The 1,875-nt window shown below is 45.9% G+C and overlaps 1 protein-coding gene across 1 annotated transcript in view; it reads right to left on the bottom strand.

Moving 5' to 3' along the window:
* The window catches only part of GREB1L (growth regulation by estrogen in breast cancer-like), a 57,587-nt gene continuing 55,712 nt past the window's right edge, over positions 1-1,875 (bottom strand). Inside the window, exon 31 of the mRNA XM_010281503.1 lies at positions 1-281. Coding sequence (XP_010279805.1) covers positions 109-281 — 173 coding nt within the window. The 3' untranslated portion in view covers positions 1-108. The remainder of the gene's footprint in view (positions 282-1,875) is intronic.

Raw genomic sequence — 1,875 nt, 5'->3', positions numbered from 1 at the left:
TCCTTTAGAGCTGTCTAGATAAATATTGGTTGCACTTTGCTCCACAGTGATTGTACTTTTTTTTTAAAAGTTCTTTTTTTTCCTTTCTTAGTGGTGTCTTAGCGAAGCTTATATATGGCGTCCAGTAAGAAAATAGAGTGGTTTGTCATTACTACTGTTAGCAGTTTGAAACTCATCCCGAAGTCGGAACTGCCACTCATCCTCCAACTCCAACCGGACTATTGTCTGCCGCAACGAGCTTCTGTCTTGACATATGACACACAGGGTGGCACCTTCAATGGAAAAGCACATTAGATTCTCAGGGTACAGTAACAACTCTATTTTCTTCATTAATTTTCCTAAGAAATCTCTGCTGCTAGGTAGGAAAAAGAAGCATTAGAAGGCTCTACCGCCAAGCGGCCAGCCTAGGCTCAGATCAGTCTCGCGAGCCCTGGGGACAGAGGCAGAAGCATTCATTTGCGGGAAGGCATGGACAGGGAGAAGCAAGCACGGTGTGGGGTCAGCTCTGGATCGCAGGACATCACTGCCTGAGTGGTGTGTTAGTATCATCAGCTATAGCAGAGAGAGAACGTTGACTTGAATCCAAGATCCTTAAATCACTACTGATAGTTGTGCCAAATGAATAAAGCCTACTTTTTTTTTTTTAATTTCATAGGCCGTTTGGGTTTGTACAAGGTCAATGATGTAATTCTACTAAGTCAAACCAGTCCCACAACTGACTCTTGAGAAAATCTGCTACGACTTCCTTAAGTATGAGAGCTCCCCTTGGTAAAGCCCTGTAAGAGGAATAACAAACCAAATCCCCAGTTCCTCTGGGGATTAACAAACTTGCAAGCTACCTGCTGCCTGGCGTTACCAGACTGCGTAGTCAGTTAATGACCAGGAGAGCTGGACGCCTTCAGGGCTTTCTCTGTTCTGTGCCGCAGCCTACACACGTGGTACACAGGAAGTTCAGCTTCAGATCCCACCTCTGCCTGTTCTTACCAGGGGAAGGCCCTTCCCACCAGGCATCCACTGCCTGTTTTTGTGCAGAAACTGCCCCTTGCCCAAGAAACAACAAACGGTGCGGCCCCTCTGGCCACATTCAGCCCACATCAGGGTGGGGGGCCTTGGCGATGGCAGCACCATCCTTGCTACAGCTGTGCCTTCCTGCACTGTCAGGGGCCCAAACAGGAGCAAAATCCAAAAGGCGGTTCTTGGGACTGGCTCAGGGTCACCCCCACGGCACCCCTGCATGGTCACCATCCTCACTCAGCGTGGGAGGGAACTGGCTCGGACATTTTGTGCCACCACAAAAGCACTGGAGCTCTGCAACACACCTTAGCGTTACTGAATACCTATGGCAATTTGCTATTTGTTAGTATTAAGACAAAAAGATTCAAGAAAGATTTTGGCGAGGTTTATAAAATTCTGGTGGCGGTAAACTCCATCATCCTTCAGCTAAGAGCTGCCCTGATCTACAGTAGCGAATATTTATTGCCATTAGAGACAGATTACTAGAGCAGAATGTCTCATCTTCAGCCCTAACACCTATACTCGAAATTCTCAAGTTGCTGACTGCACAATTCACTGACCTATTTCCATGTATCCTTGTTTTTCTGCACCTACTTCCATTTGATATCACTTTAAAATAACCTAATTAATATAATTTATCAAAGCTGACATAAGGTTCAATTACCCGTACTTGCTACCAACAGGAACAGAAGTTTTATACGCTCCCAAAAGGAACGCACCATCTATTTCTTTTGAAAACAACGGCAGCACTAACTGTGAAAATAATGGAGCTGTTTAATGAAGCTGGTTATTCTTCTACCTTTCCCTTTTCCTCCCTGCTGTTCCTTGGCAGGAAAGCACACGAGACACCCAGCAGAGCCA

Source organism: Phaethon lepturus, unplaced genomic scaffold (assembly GCF_000687285.1).
Source record: "Phaethon lepturus isolate BGI_N335 unplaced genomic scaffold, ASM68728v1 scaffold14742, whole genome shotgun sequence".
Taxonomy (NCBI): Eukaryota; Metazoa; Chordata; class Aves; order Phaethontiformes; family Phaethontidae; genus Phaethon; species Phaethon lepturus.
Note: the sequence above shows the minus strand (reverse complement) of the source record. Positions and strands in the feature narration are given on the sequence as shown.